The 17,835-nt window shown below is 37.8% G+C and overlaps 1 protein-coding gene across 1 annotated transcript in view; it reads right to left on the bottom strand.

The window, feature by feature from the left end:
- prom2 (prominin 2) overlaps nucleotides 1–9,757 on the bottom strand; it is a gene marked incomplete at its 3' end in the record, with an annotated part of 152,299 nt that extends 142,542 nt beyond the window's left edge. The window contains 8 exon segments of the mRNA XM_037679230.1: nucleotides 935–1,009; nucleotides 2,263–2,459; nucleotides 4,869–4,958; nucleotides 5,058–5,121; nucleotides 5,420–5,540; nucleotides 5,725–5,930; nucleotides 7,810–7,874; nucleotides 9,514–9,757. Of these exon segments, the coding sequence (XP_037535158.1) occupies nucleotides 935–1,009; nucleotides 2,263–2,459; nucleotides 4,869–4,958; nucleotides 5,058–5,121; nucleotides 5,420–5,540; nucleotides 5,725–5,930; nucleotides 7,810–7,874; nucleotides 9,514–9,757 (1,062 nt within the window).
- Between the last annotated feature and the right edge of the window lie 8,078 nt (nucleotides 9,758–17,835).

Here is a 17,835-nt window from a genome sequence, read left to right as displayed (position 1 = left end):
TCTACCCTGAGGCTGTTAGACTCATGAATCTCTAACTAGAATAATCACTGTGAAAAACCATATCATGTTGCTGCTGATCTGTTTCATGTTGCTGCTGATCTGTTTCAATGTTGATGTGTTCATGCGTGCACATCTGCTCACAGACTCATGTTCATGTTTGTGCTGATGTTCAATGTTTTATGTTATGAGTGCTTAGTGTATATTTAGTTGATGTTTTTCTTAGTTCATATCTTAGATGTTATTACTGTTTTACTTATACATTTTATTGTCGGATGTAACTGGGACCCTGCGTACATAATTTCGCTCCACCACATGTACCACATGAGGTGCGAATGACAATAAAGAAACTCTGACTCTGACTCTGACTCTGATTAAAATGCATGCACTTGTTAGTGTGATATTTTGATAACAGACAAACAGGATGTTTCCGATAGTTAATGCTAAAGTTTAAGCAAAGATCTGGCCGGACGAGTCATGCTTAAGATATGTGTTGTGAATGAGTCTAATCTATAACAATTCCAAGTTTCAGCACAATAGCTGTAAAATCGACCACAATATAGCCACATTTGTGTTTTCTAAAGTCAGCTGACTGGGGCAGTCATTTTGAATTGGGTTGGCTCCAAAAGTTTATGAATTGTAAATGTACATCCAGTGATTACTTTCTGTAAGTTTCATTAAAAGGTATCTAGTGGTTTATGAGATATTTTGCTAACGGACATGCATGCAAACACTCACATGCAGGCACAGGCATCGACCTTCACCTTTCGGTAGAAAGTGATAACATAAACAGCTTTACTGTTTTCTGACAAAACAGACTAACCATCATTACCTCAGTGGGGACAAACCCCTTACTTCACATTAAATGGCATCATCTTCAGTCAGAATCTGTCCCAGTGTTTACTGTCTGATGTTTTGGTTTGTAATTCTCGCTGACCTCATTTATTTTGGACTTGAGATCCGCTTTGATGACTTCATCCACTGCAGACTGAAACTGATGCAGACTGGTGATCTGGGAAACGCACACGCAAACTGTGTAAAACCAGTAATGTGTCATTACACAGAAAATACAGCAGAGGGCAGCAGAGTGACGCTCCTCTTGTCAACATAAAAATCTCATTTTAGCTTAAAATAGCATTAAAAGCATTTTAATTGTACAAGTATAGAAATAAAAAGAAAGAATAGGAAGCCAGAGGAAAGAAATTTATCAAGGATAGAAAGGAGTAGGAGTTTTGGAAGGGGTGAGGAGTTGAAAAGAAGAGGAATTAACTCTTCTTTTAAAAAAAATATCACACTTTTCAAGCTATTTCAACAAATCATACATCAAAAGGTTCAGCTCTTTCAGGAGAATACTGCTATAACTTTTGGTATTGGTGCAACTTTAGCTTTTTGAAACATTTAGCCTTTTCTGCCATTTCCTCGAAATTAATTGAGCTCATTTTACATCCTTCAAATCTTTCGATCTGTTTACAACCTTGTACTGCTCGCTTCACATGTTGTTCTACTTCAGCTTCTTTCAGCTTCCTTGTGCAAATTTAAACTATTTTTCAGCTAATTTCAGCTCTTTTTTTAGCTGTTTTGTGCTCCCATTCTTTCTGCAAACTACAACATTTTTGTGCTTCTTCTAATTTATTTCTGCTAATTTCATCTTGTTATGGTCCTTTCAGCTTATTTCTACAAGTTTCAGTTTATTCTGCTATTTCAGCTACTATTTAGTTGTTTTATGTTAATTGTAGCTTTTTCGGCTAATTCTACTTTTTTTGCTCATTTCAGCTCTTTCCACTTCCTTCTGTTAGTTTAAGCTTCTTTCTGCCTTTTCACTTTTTTTGTTGCTAATTTCAGCTTTTTTTTAGCTAATTTTCTTTTTCTTTTTTTTGTAATTTCTGTTTATTTAAACCTAATTAAGCAATTATGTGTTCTTTCTGCATTCTTCTGCTAACTTAGGCTTGTTCTTCCATTTCAGCTACATTTCAGCAAGTGTTTTTAGCTAATGTCAGCTGTTTTTCAGCAAGTTCTTCTGCAATAAGCATTCACACTGCATTTTGCAATTTCTCTAGTTTACTGATGAAAATGTGCCTGAGCAGATTCTCTGCCTGCATCATGTAGTCAAAGCTGACTCGTCTCTTCAGTAAAACACTTCAGCTCACAGGGGTGAACGTTCAGCTCTTGTTTTTTATTACTTTTGTCACGAAGCCATTCGAGGAACCAGTTCACCCAATCAGGAAGAAAAAACAAGAATGGTCCATGTGCAGAATTCGTACTCACAGAGATGTTGGTGTCTATCGTTAGTTTCTGCAGCTCTTCACTGAGGCCGTCACAGCCGGTACAGTTCGGTTTGGACAGCGTCTGGTTGATCTGGGTTTTAACGGCTGTCACGTTGGCCTGGACCCGGTCCATGCTGGACTGTAGCTGGACCAGAGACGAGCTCAAGTTGTCCAGCTGAGTTTTGATGCTTAAACTTTCTGCTTGGTCAAATGAAACACACATTAAAACTAATCAAGAAAGAAAAAAATACTAAATTTGATATCGCTAAACTAAATTTTGATATTGAAAAACACATTAAGGAAAGAAAAATAAGGTAAAAACTATAAAAAGGTTATCACATTTGATTATTTAAATTATTTGCTGTTGAGTTTTTACTAATTATTCATATTTTAAATAATAATTTCTTGTGGCAGAATCGACACATTTTTGTGCATTATGGACTTTTTTTATTATAAACTTGACTGTGTTGGACAGCTAGGTGTTAAAACTGAAAATAAATGCTGATCACTGCAATATAAAATAAACTATTTTCAAGAAACAATGTTCACCCACCCTTTAGAAAAGCAAATCAGATATTTCCATACCTCTGCCGAGTCTGCTAAGAAACTTTTTTAAATAGAGGAATGTCCACAGGGGTCAAGTTCCAGTTTCACACGATAACACTTTAATATCACCAGACAGGAAGGGGTGATGTCTCAAAAACTATCAAATCCTTTGAACTCGGAAAATTTATTTTTAAATAAATGACTGCAAAACAATTATAAGAAAAGAAAAAGGAGTCAAAGTTTTTGAAAACGTTACATATTTGGGATTTTGATGAATAAATCATTGCACTCGATGCAGAATTTTGACTTGTCAACAAGTCACAGAATAATTACTTGATGATTTGACTTACTGATTTTTGGCTCGTTTATCACTTAATTTAATTTATTTCTGTCATTACTTGCATCTTTATATATTTGCACTAGAAAAATAAAAGGTCACTCTTTTTTAATACAATCAATTGGGACTTTTTAATTTTTAAGATAATGCCAATGCAATGAAAATGTACAGGTGCATCTAAAAAACATTAAATATCAAGAAAAAGTTCAAATAAATTCTCAATCATTTTCAGAAAGTGAAACTCACATATTATATAAATTTATTACACATGGAGTGAAATATTTCAAGCCTTTATTTCTTGTAAATTTGATGATTATGGCTTACTGCTATAAGATCTCTGCCATCTGTGTAAGGCATACAGGCCTGAGGCCATAACACAAATAATGAAAAATCAAAACTCAGTGTCTCAGATAATTAGAATATTCCACAGCCAGCTTTTGTTCCTTTGTCAGTGTGGGCAGGAGACACGTCCTGCTGGAAGATGAACTCAGCATCTCCATAAAGCTTGTCAGCAGAAGGAAGCATGAAGTCTCTAAAATGTCCTGTAGATGCTACGTTGACTGAGGACTTCAAAAAACACAGTGGACCAGCACCAGCAGAGGACATGGACCCAAACCATCAATGACTGTGGAAACTTCTCTCTGGACTTCAAGCAACATGGATTCTGTTCCTCTCCACTCTTCCTCCAGACTCTGACCTTGATTTCCAAATAACGTGCTAAATTTACTTTCATTTGCAAAGAGGACGTTGGACCACTGAGCAACAGTCCGTTAAGCAATTATATGTTCAGTTATAAGAAAGAGAAAAAAATCTCTTTCTCCTCAGCAGGTAAGATGCTTCTGATTATGTCTCTGGTTCAGGAGTGGCTCGACGTGAGGAATGAGATATTTGTAGCTCATGTCTAGGAGTTACCGTATTTTTCGGACTATAAGGCGCACTTAAAATCCTTTAATTATCTCAAAAATCAACAGTGAACCTTATAATCCGGTGTGCCTTATGTATTAATTTTGGTTGTGCTTACTGAACTCAAACTAGAGTTGCATTCGGGCCCAAAAAATCTGATGCGACCCGGCCCCAGCCCGCAGTCATACAGCTCGCGGTGAAATGGCTGCGTGCGGCTGGTGGGTGTATGGCAGGCCATGTTATCATATAATTAGACTGCAGCTGATCCTGACCTAATTAAAAGCACGAGACCGGCCTGGCCCGCCCATGAATCACATTATAACGGCTCAACCCAGCCCTAATCCGGGTCGGTCCGGGCTTCGGGTTCTGGTTATAAATGACAGCTCTACCTCAAACCGATTTTATGTAGTACGACACGGCGCTCAAACATCTGTCAAAATGTTTTAGTTTCACTTAATGCCCCCTATAATCCGGTGCACCTTATATGCCGAAAAATACGGTAATCGGCTGATTAGGGTGTGACACTATGAATTTTTAATATTGAACCTCTTCACAATATTCTAACTTTCTGAGACACTGACTTTTAGTTTTTCACTATCTGTAAGACATTTATCGAAAATAACAAGCAATGAAGACTCACTTTCACTTTTCGATATGGTTGACAAAAAATACGGAACTTTTTCCACAATATTCTCTTTTTTTTTTTTTAGATGCACCTGCTGCACGTGACCTTCTGTGAGGCGAACACCTCAGCAGAATCATATGCAAATGTGCATGCAAGCATTTGAATGATCGTACCGGTGCAGGACGACAAACCATACCATTGTTCAGACGTCTGATGGACTGCAGGGCTGGGTCGAACGTTCCTCTAAAGCTTTTTTGGATTTCTGCTCCCATCTGAGGTCCAATCTCTGCAATATGCAGATAAATCAGTATATAACGATCAACTGAGTCACGAGGGAGGAAATAAAATGCTTCCTGTTTTGACACTACTGTTTCCCAGTTCTTACCATCCAAGTTTCTGGTAACCTCTTGAATGGTTCTGAAGCTTTCATCCACTACGTCATTTATTTGCTAAAGAAAAGCGCAAGAGAAAAGCAAAGTGTCACGGCGTGTAATGTTGATATCACCTACAATAAGTCCCATGAGTAATGATGTTTTACAGGCAAACATCCTGAAACACAATCTCTTTCTGTCAACCTTTCCACACTCTTGTACCTTAAGATAAGGACATTGACACAACAGAATAACGAGCTGCGCTTAAATCCGTGGACTGGTGGGAATTATTTTAATCTCACATATAAATGGGATGAAAGCATATTATGAGGGAAGCACTTGTAAAACAGCTTCTAATTATTATAGTTTGTCTTGCCTGCGGCACAGCTGTGAGGAAGGTGTGGATGTTGCTTATGGTGTGGTTGAGCTCCCGTGGACCTTTCTCCACGCTCGTTTTAAGAGCTTCGTTGCTTCTGAACATGCAGATATTACCAGCGCTGTCAAAATAAAGAAAATCAACCCAAACTGTTCATGTAAAAAGAGTCAAATTTGCTTGATGCACACATTCACACACACTTGAACCAATGCAAATGCATGCAGGCTGTCGAGCAGTCCAGTTTGAGTAAATGCATCATCTTGCCTGTCAAAACTACAAGAACACACACGTGCAGTGATACTCACAAGATAATGATTGTGATCGCGAACACGCTCAGGTAAAGAGTTCTCCTGAGACAGTGAGTGGAGGATGTTTGCTTCTGGTACATCTTCCCACCACAGTTGCCACAGCAGCGACAGCAAGCCAGGAGGAAACCAACGATGGGCATCAGGACGATGTACAAAACACCGATGGCAACACACACCAGGAAGCCCACTTCGTAGATCAGAATCTGAAAGCAGCACACAGATGGGGTTACAATTAAAATGACATAAAGGCCAAGATGGCGGTTCTTTGTGACCTACTTTTATATCTGTTTATTGACTTGTTAATAATAGATATAAAAGTAGGTCACAAAGAACCGCCATCTTAGCCTTTATGGCATGATAATTATCAAAAATTAATTAACCGTCATTAACACATTGAACACAGTAAAAATAAACTATATACTGATATCTTGTTAATAATAGTTTATTTTACTGTGTTCTGTGTGTTAATAATGTACCACGTCTTAACGGAAGAAATATGAAAACCCTGCTGAAAGATTTTGCTGAACTCTACTGAAGAAGCTAAAACTGAGAAGTTAAAGCTAAAAGGAGCAGGACACAAGTGCCATATTTTTCGGATTATAAAGGCGCATTAAGCGAAACAAGTTCATTTTGACAGATTTTTGAACGCCGTGTACCACATAAAATCAGTTTGAGGTCAGTAAGCACAACCAGAATTAATACATACAGTAAGGCACACCGGATTATAAGGCTCACTGTTGATTTTTGAGAAAATTTAAGGATTTTAAGTGCACCTTATAGTCCGAAAAGTACGGTAAAAAAAATAATAAAAAAGGCAAAACACTAACTAAAACCTAAAAGGAGCCAAGTAGTACCAAGAACGTGAGAGGGGCCAAAGAAAATGTAAAAGAAGCAAAACATGAACTAAAACAGAAAAAAAAAAAAGAAGCTAAAAGCTAATTGTACTGAAAAGCTAACTAATGCCCCTTTTCCACTGTCCCACGCCATGACAGTGGAAACCGCATCAAAAGTAACTGTACAAAAGGCTACTACCTACAGCGGGACCCCCAACCCCCCAGACCATTTAGACCCCCCTCAGCTCTTCTGTAGGCGCACCCTGTTAGGCTCCGCCTCTCCAAAAACAACATTCCTATAAATGGATATTTTGTATCTGTTGAAGCCACTTTGCTGCATTTGTGACTTCGCCTTAACATTTTTCCATGAAGCCCCAACGGTTTTTTTATTAAATCTAAAAGTGGATCAAAGAATAAAGATGCCTTGATAATGAAAAAAAAAAAAATGTACAAAAGGCTAGCTAAAAGTACCAAAATGCTTACTAAAAGCTAAAGTAGCAAAATGTCAAAAACTCATAAAAACCAAATGCTAGTTAAATAAGAAAAGGGTTAATTAAAAACTAAAAATACCAAATAGCTAGCTAGGTAGGAAAAGGCTAGATAAAAGTATTAAAAAGCTTGGTCAAACCTAAAGTAACGTATCTGAAGACTAGCTAACAGTGAAAGTAGCAAATGGTAAAATAGCATAAAGTATCCTAAATAGTGAAAGGAGAAAAGTAGCAAAAGGCTAGCTTTTAAAGTAGCTAAAAGCAGTGCAACAGTAAGTAAAATGTTTAAGTAGCATAGCAAGACCAAAAAGTGTACTGAAGCAGATTTCAGCAAGAACAATGGTTCTGAAGGATGCATTTATTTCAGTGTATTTTGATGAGAAATACTTTTAAATAATTTGAAAAGTATAACCGTAATCCTACAAAAACCAAATGTCATAGCACCCATCTCCTAAATGAGCTGAACATTTAATGTTTGAATGGCTAAAACAGCACCAAGTAGGCCAAAGTAGTTAAAATCAAACATTGCACAAAATAAAAATACAGGAAAACTGAAGCTGTTCTGTTTTTACTGAGTGACTCAGCTTTCACACTTTCACAGGGGACAAAGAAGTTCTTGAAACTTCAGAACACTGAGAATTATCCACACAAAGATGCTCTCAGGTTTCCAGCTCAAGTGGCTTAACGGACAATTTCCTTTTTCTCACATCCTGTAATGCGCCCCCCCAACAGTTTATAAATGAAACATATAATTTACTCACTTCTTTCACGAATTCTTGATCTGACTGTACATTGCCAGAAACTTGGAATAGTTTCACGAATAAATCTAGAAAGAAACAGAAGAATGAGTTGCTACATCCTGTTTTGTGCGAACCGTATTGACGCGGTTCCACCCGTCACAATGTTCAACGATTTAACAACAAAAAATAAAATCAGCTGACCTCAAACACAACATGTCCTACCCCACATAAAACATGGCATCAATTCACATTGTCAGAAAGGAAATCTGACACCAACATCTTACAGTTACTAGGAAACCAGGACGGCCTTGTGGTGAGATTACAATGACAGCCTGTCATTTACGCTACCTGGAACCCTGCTATTGTGGATTTTATTCACGCAAACACTCCCGGTAATGTTTCTTTTTCAGTCTGTGTGACATCCAAAAGCAAAAATGTTTTTTTTTTTCCTTTTATACATTTTCAAACATTAATTCATTTATAACTTGGAGGTTAATAATTAACCGTCCTCCTAACTGACTGACTGCACATGTTTGTCTTTGAGTACAAATGAAACTTTTCACTATACTGTACATCAAAAGTTGTGTTTCTTAACATCAGCGACAAATGACTAATGGCGAGTTTACAATAAGCGTGATGGTCAAAGGTTGTCAGGCAGGTTTTTGCATTCATAAATCCCCTCCTTTGAAATCCGTATTAAATCGTAAGGGATACGCGGAATAGAAACGAGTTTATAGGGCATTTACAGAAAACTGTGACAAACATGAGATGAGAGGTGTGGTCTTAGAGGGGAAACAATCGGCCTAACAACTTAAAGGCACATAAAGGTTAATGGTTGACCAGGCCAAACACAAGAACTCCCATTAACTTACTGATTTATCATGTTAGCTTTGCGTTTTGTTTCATCTTGTCCCAGTTCTGACCCTAATATTTGCACAGCGACGAATCCACAGAATTTTAATGCGGTTTCAATTGCAGCCGATTGTTTTCTGGGCCGGCAGCAGGAAATCCACCAACAAAAGCTGTGAAGAAAGAGCATCAGCAGCACGATTCTGCACCACTTATGGCAGTGGTTTTCAAACTGGGGTCCTCGGACCATGAATTGGTGCTTGAGGGGGGTCCACTTTTTTATTTTTTTCATTTTTATTACAAGCATATAGATGTTTAACAACCCATTCAAATACACCAAAATGCAGGAAATCACACATACTTTATTCAAAATTTTGGGGGGGAGGAACCTCAGATATCCCCCCCCCCCCCCCCCCTGCTATTTGCGTTCCGGCATCAATCGGTTTACAAATTAATCCCTGTTACTGGGTTTGACGACTGCTGTTATGATTCTGTTCAGTTTTATGTAAAGAGTTTAAGAAGTACATTTATTATGTTCCTTCTGTGAATACGCAAAGTCTCAAAGTGTTTTTGATGCTGTTAATTTTCTCAAAACTGTTATTTTTGGAAGTTGAAATTAAAATTTTTGTTAATTAAGTGTGTCTTGAATGAAAAATACTCCACGTTTAAAAGAAAGTATAAAAATTGTATTAACATTATTAAAGAACAGGTCTTACGTATTTATGTTACACAAATATTTCCATTGCATTAAAGAGACAAATTAAAGAACATTAATGAATAAACATGAGGGCTTTGAGGTGTCCCTGAATCTTTTTCTCTCCTGTAAGGAGTCCCTGAACACAGAATGTTTGAGAACCCCTGACTTATGGTACCTACCTTCAGGAAAAGGGCGAGGCTGAACTGTGTAGAGGAAAGACTGGACAAAGGAGGTCAAAAAGTCCACCCCGTTGTGAATCTTGGCCAGTCCCTGATACAAAGGCTGGGTGAGGTTCTGCTGGGTCTCGCCTGCTGGGCAGTTCTGAGCCAAGCTGAGCCCCAGCAGCATGGCTCCTATCAAACCTCTGGATGTTCCAGAGCTGCCCCTCCATCTCCAACTCCTCATGTTCACACATAACCCCATGTTTGTGAGTCAGATCAGGTGGGGTGGTGTTGAACAGGAAGAAACAGGCTTGTGGAGTGATTAACTCATGACACGAACTTTGCTTAAAAGTGCCTGGAAGCGAGAGAAAGAGTATAAACATGATGACACAAAAAGAAGAAGAGGAAACGTAAAAATTCACAGATTGAGTCAGTCAGGGAGTGTTATGAAACAGTTTCCTACAGAGTCATGATGGAAAAAAATGCTGCTATGTTTGCATTAAGCTGCTTCCTTTTCATTCTGTATTTTTCTGGAGATTTTCACGGGCAGTGGGAGGCCACGACGTTTTCTTTTTCTTTGAATTACAAGAAAAGTCTGGAAAACTTCAAGAAACCTGACAGTGTTTACAAAGCAAACACACAGAAGTGCTGCTTCCACCTCAGATACCTGCATTAACTGTGTTTATCCCGCACCCTGTTCGTCTCTTCCCATAACCAGCCAGAACAAAATATAATTTTACATCACGTTAATTTTCTGGGGTACTCAAAACTTAACTATTTGGATAGAAAAAAGGCCACAAACGACATCATTTTATGCTGATATTTAAAAACAAATATTGTTAATCATTGAGGAGACTTGACTTTGCCTACCAGCACTCTGGATGTAAGGTGTCCAAGCATGTCTTCAAGGTGTGGACTCTGAGACCAAAGAAGAGAGAGAAGGTGAAAAATCAGCAACAGATAATAACATAAAGAACAAGACGAGCATAAAGCAGTGAGCAGGTAACAGTTTTCTTTCAGTCGCCTCACCTTTCTCACTGGGTTGGCTCAGATCCAGCTGTTTTAACATGTGAACCTTTCAGAGCGTTAGAGTCCGAAACCAACTGCTCCTGTTGTAAAGTTGTGTGTTTGCTGGCCAGCACACCACTGGCACTAAACAAGGAGGGAGGGAGGGAGAAGAGGGATTGGAGGAGAGACAGAAAAGGAATGGGAGGGACTGGGAGGCAGAGTTAAATGACTGACAGACCTGCCTTCAAGCAATTGGGATTTTTCCTGTGGTTTTCCAAATGCTGAAACGAGTAAGGGTGGAAGTATTGTTGTTTTGTTTTAATGCTTTATGACCCTCCAGCAGAGGTCAAAAAAGGAAAAGGAGCATTACCGCCTCTCTCCTCCGTCAACTTATTTGTTTACTGGCTAAAAAAATCAATAAATCACATTTAGTTGTCATCCAGTTCATGCAAAGCGAGCCGACCCTGCGACAGCACCGCGTCCAAATAATAAAAAAAAAAGTGGCCCAAATATGCAGAATATGGGAAGGAAACTCTAGGGAGTGGGAGTTTGTGCAAACACAAATATCTACAGGCTGCCAAAAAACATCTCTGAACTATTTTAGCAAGCTTGCTCATGTTGGAAACAGCTGAAAAAAAAGGCCTCATGTTGTGACCCTGCAGCCGAGCGAGTCAGCGCTAGATTACAGCCATCTCTCACGGAACAACAGCTCTTATTAAACCTGACTCAGACGAGGCTCATCCATGTGAATCACTGGTTCTGGGGTGTATTTTGTGGGGAACAGAGACTTCGTGGAAAAAAAAAAAAAAAAAAAAACATTTTCTGTCGTGTTTAACATAAAAAGTGTGACTCTGATGCCTTTTTTTTTTTTTACTTGTCAGAGAACTGGAGGGAAACATATGAGAGAGTCTAACAGAAAAGAAGAGTGTTTGTTGTCTTGTCTTCTTAATCAGGAGCACGCTCGCTGGTTTACCTCAGCTCTATGTCTTCAGTTACAAGATAATCCTTTAAGCTACCAACAGAACATTTAACAAGAAGCTTTTGCACGTGAACCACAGCCTTACCATGCCAGCGTACAATCAACACCCTAAAATATTCTGTTTTTAAGACACAACAATTAGCCTATTTCTTATTTAAAAAAAGTGATCCGGCTTTGTGTACACTTGCAACATTCTGACAAAGCCGGGGCATTAAATGTAAATAAAAACAAAATGCAATGACTTGCAAATCGCATTAAACCTTTTTTTTTGGGTCACAATGGAACATGGATAATTAGCAACAGGCCAGCAGGAGGACTGTGTGTACAAAGAACATTTCAGAGAGGCTCTCAGAAGTAAAGATGGGCAGAGGTTCACCAGTCTGTGAACAACTGTCTAAAAATAGTGGAACATTTCAGAATAATACTCCTTAACAGATAATTGGAAAATCGTTACATATCCCATTCTGTACAGTTCACATCATCAAAAGAGTTCAAGAAGTTGGAGAAATCTCTGAGCTCAAAGGACAAGGCAGAAAGTCAGTGTCTTCGGGTCCCCAAGCACTTGCATTAAAAATAGGTCTGATTCTGATCCGGACATCCCTGCATGGGCTCAGGAACACAGAAAATCATCTGTAAACACAGTACATGGTGCCATCCATAAATACAGGCTAATGCTCTGTCGTAAAAAAGAAGCCATGTGTGAACGCCTTCCAGAAAGGCTGCCATACTCTGTGGGCTAAAGTTCATTTGAAATACACTGAAGCAAAGTGGAAAAGAGTTACTGGTTAAACAAATTACTTTTTAAATTAATGTTTTGGAAACCATGATCAGAATGCTAAAAAGAAGAGAGACCATCAGGCCTGTTAGCAGGGCACAGGTTTGCTTCTCTGATGGTATGTCGGTGCATTACTGCCTTTGGTATGGGCTGCATGAAAAGGCACAAGCTATGCATAAAAAGTATATACATATTTCAGTTCAATTCAATTCAAAATACTTTATTAATCCTAAAGGTTGTTAGATTGTTTTTGAGTGGCACTAGATGCATTTTTACTCTTTTTTTAATTTTTTAATCTGTCTTAACTGTAAAGCACTTTGGTCAGCTTTTGTTGTTTTTATGTGCTATATAAATAAATTGACATTGACATTAAAGGGAAATTAGGTGTTGTCGTAGCTCATCATCCTGGTTTCATTCAAGAGTTGTAATAGATGCTGTGGGCAGGAAGGATCTCCTGCAGCAAATCCGAAGAATCTGGCCACAGATACCGATCCATCCACCCGGATCCAGCTTGCTGTCAGATCCGGGGGGCCTCTTGGTCCTTCTGAGCAGCAGGACTGCCCAAATGCTGGGAAGAATTCCTCACTAAGCGATGGTCACTCCTCCCAGCAGTCTGCCAAGCTCCTTGTCACCACAGACAGACAGCTGAAGGTGCCGGGGGATGATCCCTGTCCTCCCATTGTCACGAGCCGAGTTTCCCACCAGTTCCAGGATCTCTGCGGTCAGGTACTCGAGCACCGTCATCAGGTTGACGGGAATTCATCCACGACGCCTCCTTTTCAACTCATTTTGGGATTTGGGGCTGTAGTTGAGGTATTTGAGCTTTGAGATGTTAATCAGCTGCTCCCAGGTATAGAAAAACCTCATTGTTGCCATGGTTACGCATCATAACAAATTCTCAAAAGTAAAAAGGTTTCAGTAAAAATCCTTCCAGCTGCACAGCTTCCGATACCAGAGGAAACAATCATCCGAAAAAAGTGATTTGCATCCAGAAAAAAATAGGAATTTAAGTTTTCAAAAGCCAAATCTCCAGACGAATGTAACAAAGCTACTCCAACATGCAGCCACTCTGATAGTCGCAATTCTAGGACAATTCTAGAATCTAAGCTCCCATCCAAATGATGAATTTTATGGGGAACATTTTGCGTATTTCAGCAAGACAATCCTGAACCACATTACAACAACATGGCTTTGTAGTTACAGTCAGGATGCTGATAGCCTGCCTTTGGGTGCACCATGAAACAAAAAATACAACCAAAAGGACCTGAGACTGTTGAAAAAAGCTGAATAGCTAATGAAAAGAAGAAAGTTCCTGGAGAAACTTTGACGGGGACTGCCATGTGGCAGCTATCCTAAAATTTAGATGACAAAAATGATCAAGTTTTGATAAATAATATGTTTGTGTGTCTTAAAAATGTGGTGGTAGGAAGAGATTGTTCGATGACGATGACTTACTGAGTTTTGTTCAGACCTCTCCTCTCCTCTCCAGGTCATGTGACCTCACTGTGGCAGTTAGAAGCTTCAGTGTTTTTCAATGAGAAAAATGGCTTCTTTGCAACTTACGTCGCCACGGTAACTCAAAATGCAAATAAAAGTAATAGCACATATCACGCCTTTAGGTGCACCATGAAACAAAAAAATAAAAATAAAAAAATCCAACAAAAAGGACCGAAGACTGTTTAACTGCTAGCTAAAAGCTAAATAGCTAATTAAAAGTAGAAAGTTCCTGGAGAAACTTTGACGGGGACTGCCGCGTGCGTGGCGGCTCTCTTAAAGTTTAGAGTACAAAAATGCCCACGTTTTGATAAATAATATGTGTGTGTATCTTAAAAGATGTGGAAGAGATTGTTGGATGACTTACCGAGTTTTGTTCAGAGACCTCCCCACTCCAGCTAACTTCTAACTGCCACACTCGCTGTAGCTGTTAGAAACTTCTGTGTTTTTCAATGAGAAAAATGGCGTCTCTGTTTGCAAATTACGTCGTCATGGTAACTCAAAAATGGCAGTGACAGTAATATTTGCAGGGTGCACAAAACACGTTGCGGTTCGGGCCGCATTAAAGAGCAACTCTTTTCAGGTGGATAATAATAGAGGGCTGCCTTCAGGAGGTCCCCAAAAAGAAGAGGGGGTGCTTCATGGCTCTGTTCAAAATTTAAAGATGTGTTGCTGCCAACAAGTTCACCTGATTTTATTTTATTTTTTACCAAAAAAAAAAACCCCACAACTTATTGGGTTTTAACACCATATGAACAAAATATGGGTTTATGAGATTTGCAAATCATTGCATTTTGCTGTCAGAATTAAAGTTGTAGAAGAAAGTTAACAGGATATTCTTTATCATTATTATTATTATAAATTCATTGTTGGCCAGTTTGCAGCTTTAGTTTGAGCTTTTGGGGACGTGTGTCAATCTGTTTGCTTTCTGAAGGCACAGCTCTGTCCAAAAGTTAGCAGAACTGGGTGATACTGCATTAAAATCCGTCGTTTCAGACTATACTGTCTCCAACCTTTGGTTTTTTGTTGTTTTGATAGCATTGTTTCTGATTCTCTCAAACCTCTGCTGTATTTTTAGCCATGCTGAACAGAAGCTTCAAACAAAACTACCATTTTATGCAGCATTGTTCGATGATTCAATCACAGGAAACTTGCAAATTAAAAACAAACACATCCTTTTTTGTTTTATCTATATGCCAGCATACAAATGTACTAATGCATGTTCACAAAAAAAATAAAATAATAATAAGAAGAAAGTTTTTTGGTTTTGCTGTCAGGAACTTTTAAATAAAATGTCTTTCCACTGCCATTATTAATAATGATAAATAAAAGAAATGTTTCACTGTGTCCATATGAGGGGTCTCTGAAATATTCTATTCTTCAATATATTCAATTTTTTTTTAAATTAATTCTATCTTTATTTATACAGGTTAATCGCATTGAGCCTCGGGGACTCATTTACAAGAGAGACCTGAATTGAACAGAGTGATGACAACAGTGGACAACAACGACACTAATAGACAATCATAAAGGATGTGTACAAATATATGTATATATATATATTTTTTTTTTTAACAAGTGAAAATAAAATGGCAATTAAAAGGATAATTAAATAAGGAAAAGTAGCAAAAAAACTGTTAGATTGTAAGGCGGTGTAGAAAACTAAAAACAGAAACATGTCTGCATTGGTTTTTGCCAGGAACTATATTTATATTTAACTAGAACTATATATATATATTTTTTATTTTTAAATCATAAAATGATAAAAGTTAAGATGAAATGTTTCACTGTTGTTTAGTTTTCTCTATAAATTGGATTATTTGGAGTTTGATGTGGTTGCCTCTAATCTGAAAGATTAATATTGTACGCATAAAGTTACGCTTAATGTAAAAATGCAGTACACAATAGGTGGCACCGTGGCAGTTAAAAGAAATGCATTTTAATGAACGCCATACAGTATTTAATTTCCTTTTTCTTTTTTACCAAATGTGCACATTATTCTTCCTTCGTCAATGCCTAGCCTTCATGTTTTCACGTTATATGTTCATACTGCTGTGGGGTTATTTGACATCACGATATCTAAAAGTAATAATTGGTTTTATGCTACCAGCCTACATGGCTTTTCCATTTATTACAAGTAAAAAAATACTTTAGGGCAGGGCTGTTCAACTAAACTGCTCAGGGGCCACAGTTACTGAAAGGCAGCAGCTCAGGGGCCAGACATCCAAATTAAAGTCATAGTGTAAATTAACCACGTATTATAATGATCTGTTACCTTTTAAATTGGTTTATTTTATTGCACTGAATCAATGCAATAAACAGAACCCAAAACAAACCCGAACCCAGAAGACGCACACAATTTTTTTTTTTAAATGAACTCACTGGTGGGCCAGATTAAAGTCACCCACGGGCCAGAAGTGGCCCGCAGGCCACCAGTTGAATGTTAATTTTCATTCATAAGGTTATTATCTAAGAAAACGAACATAAAAAGAGAAAGGCAGTGGTGTCCTGGTTATATTCATTTATACAAAGAGAAAAACAACATTTTCAGTGAAAACTTCTTTATTGATAACATACATGAATTATCAATGACAGAAACCTGGCAAAGAAATATATATAAAACCACCCCTGTGACGAGGTGCTACAGGGACCAGCTACAGGCGTGTTTTCATTTCTCACACACCTTTAGATTTCTTACATCAACCGAGAAAACAGGGTGTTGATAAGTTGACCCTGGATTCTGCGCAGTGTCCGCCTGCTGAACTGATACGCCACAAAAGAAGTGAAGCACTAAGAGGGTGCTGGAGACAATGACGAGGATTTAAACAACAGCTTGCAGCTCAGTGTGGATTTACAGACGGCATTTCTGCCAGACGTTAATGAAGGAGTTTCTGACAAGCTGCTCAGTCTGGTGCTCTGCAAGACCCCTGCCGGAAAAATCTGTAAATTACTGTCAGCCGAGGGACCATTTCATATTGTGGCGGTATCTTCCAAGTAACATCTTTTTTTACATCATGTTGCTATGCAGAGCAAATAATGCTCAGAATGTGGGGAAAAAAAATTGTTTTAAAATCAAATAAAAAATGTAACGTTTCATTTTTATGCAAGTTGACCAAATGTGGTATTTTTAACAGGAGATAATTGAAGTACAAAGGATTTTAAAATATTTCCTTAATTAGGAAGCAACAGTATGAGCTCTGGGCTTAAAGAAAAAGAAAAAAAAAAAAGAATAGACTCTTTTAGACTCAGCAGCGCCACAAATTCCTCCACAACAGATTATAGCATGAGTATTGTACAGGTTGACCTAAACAGAACATCAGTACATAGAAAAATAAATAGTTTGCTAAAATGAGGGTAAAAATTCTTTCAGTGATTGTACCATAAATCATGTAAAAAAAAAAAAAAAATTACACGTTTCTTTTTATCTCTTTACATTAGATTGAGTTTCTCATAGATCAAGGGAAGGATACATAGAATAACTTTTACAGAAATGACTACCTAAAAATATACAAGACACAAACGTGAGGAGTAAAGCCAACGAAATGAGTCATCAGAAAAGATAAAACAGCGCAGCGTTATCAGTCTTTACATGTCTTGGTCTGCAGCTTACTCTTTCGGGATTTTAAAACATGTTTGGAAAGCTTAAGTAATTACAAAAAACTTTTTTAGTTTACACTCCAGTTAAAACTTTTTAAAATATATTTAAGTAGCAAATTCAACAAGTTTTCTGTTGCTATATTTTTTTGAAGACGTTTCAAAGCAAATTGTTCGCTTACGATAAAACAGATAGAGAATTAGAAGAAAAACTGCTTTGGACTCGCAGCAAATAAAATGTAGCAAATAGTAAAAACTGTTTGTGTTTTTTTATTTTTATTTCTTTTAGCTGAACGGAGACCAGTGAGCCTGCAACAGAGTGATGTCTGATGATATACCAAAGCAGATGCTTACAGGAGTTATTACATCACAATAAGAATGATTAACAGCAATACTTTTACATTAATATACTGCAGGTCTCAGATGATTTACACTTACATAAGCAATATATATATATATATATATATATATATATATATATATATATATA

The sequence above is a fragment of the Nematolebias whitei genome, chromosome 1 (assembly GCF_014905685.2).
Source record: "Nematolebias whitei isolate Nwh7 chromosome 1, NemWhi1, whole genome shotgun sequence".
NCBI classification, from domain to species: domain Eukaryota; kingdom Metazoa; phylum Chordata; class Actinopteri; order Cyprinodontiformes; family Rivulidae; genus Nematolebias; species Nematolebias whitei.
Note: the sequence above shows the minus strand (reverse complement) of the source record. Positions and strands in the feature narration are given on the sequence as shown.